Raw genomic sequence first — 1,388 nt, forward strand, 5'->3', positions numbered from 1 at the left:
GCAGGGGCGTGGGGCTTTCCCCTCCCCCTCCCTCTCCCTTTACCGAGCCGCCGCCGCCGAGGGTGGTTAAACGGGTGGGCTGCCCCGGGCAGGTGGGTGCGCGGGGCGATGCCGGGGCTGGTGCTGGACGAGGCGTGCGATTACCTGTTCAAGATCATCCTGCTGGGGGACTCGGACGTGGGCAAGACGTGCGTGGTGCACCGCTTCCACAGCGGCCACTTCCGCGAGCGCCACCACAACACTATCGGCGTCGACTTCTCCGTGCGCTCGCTGCTGCTGGACGGCAAGAAGGTCAAGGTCAGCCCCGCTCCCAGGGCACGGTGGCTATCGCGTGTGTACCGTGGCCTCGGCCCCTGTGGGACCAGCATAGGAAAAGCGCTCGAAGTGTCCGATGGTTTTTGAGGCAGTGCATGGATGCAGCGGGGGCAAACCCCAAGTCGCTCTCGGGGTTGCTGACTCCCGGGTTCACTGCCAGCTCTTTCTTGTGACCTCTCCAAAAAAAGTGATGCAACTGTGATGGCACACATCTCACTTGCTCGCTGGCGATTTGCAGTGAGCAATACGAAGAAAATAAGGGGACTTGTTTGCATATTTTTTTCAGTAAATGCGACTAATTTTGAGCTTCCAACATGATTTCATATTTAAGGCCTGGTGATGTTGGCTTCTCCTGTGCCAGCAAAGCTGGAAGTGCCAGGATGCAGCCTGGCTGTGGGGCCGCAGGTGCAGGGCAGCCCAGCCCTGCTCCCCTCCCCTCCCCTCCCCAGAGGGCTTGGGGAGACCCCTGAGGCCCCCCAGCTCTGCCATGTCATGCAGCTCTTCAAGATTCAACGCCTAGCTTGGAGACGGGGGAGCTCCTGCTTTCCCTCCCCCTGCCCCTTTTCACTGCAGGGAAGAAGCTAGCGACATGACCTGCAACAAAGACTTGCGTGGGGCCTCTCTCTGCCTCTCCTTCCCGGGTCTCTGCCCTCCCTGGAGCCAGTGGAGCATTCAGCCCTCAGTAAAGCCTAGGGACCCACAGAAAAGCTTCCCTGGCAGTTGCTTCAGGGTCATCCCGTGGTGAAACTGTGTACTTGGTTACAGGCTGTTTCATATTTCCCTTCTCCCTGCCCAACCCCGTTTCTGTGCTCCAAGGGGCTCTTTCTCTCTCCTCTTTTTCCTCCCTTGCTCACTTAAAACTTTAACAGTTCAGCTCCGGTTTGCTGACCAGTTTCTATCTGTATTGATTTGGGATGATGTCTAAGCCCTGTTGTGGTATGATGGAGCCCTTTTTTTTTTCCTTGTCAATCCAAACTCAGTTATAGGTACATGCATAGCAAAGCTTGCTGCAACACGGCAACAATGTGAATTTTTTTTTTTTGTTGGCTCTATGCATCTAGAAATTGGTGGGG

The 1,388-nt window shown here is 56.4% G+C and overlaps 1 protein-coding gene across 1 annotated transcript in view; it reads left to right on the plus strand.

Annotated features, from left to right (window-relative positions):
* Positions 1-33: 33 nt before the first annotated feature.
* Positions 34-1,388, plus strand: part of RAB19 (RAB19, member RAS oncogene family) — a 10,385-nt gene continuing 9,030 nt past the window's right edge. Inside the window, exon 1 of the mRNA XM_019515405.1 lies at positions 34-297. Within this exon, the coding sequence (XP_019370950.1) occupies positions 109-297 (189 nt within the window). The 5' untranslated portion in view covers positions 34-108. The remainder of the gene's footprint in view (positions 298-1,388) is intronic.

Source organism: Gavialis gangeticus, unplaced genomic scaffold (genome assembly GCF_001723915.1).
Source record: "Gavialis gangeticus isolate Ggan-Ray unplaced genomic scaffold, GavGan_comp1, whole genome shotgun sequence".
Taxonomy (NCBI): Eukaryota; Metazoa; Chordata; order Crocodylia; family Gavialidae; genus Gavialis; species Gavialis gangeticus.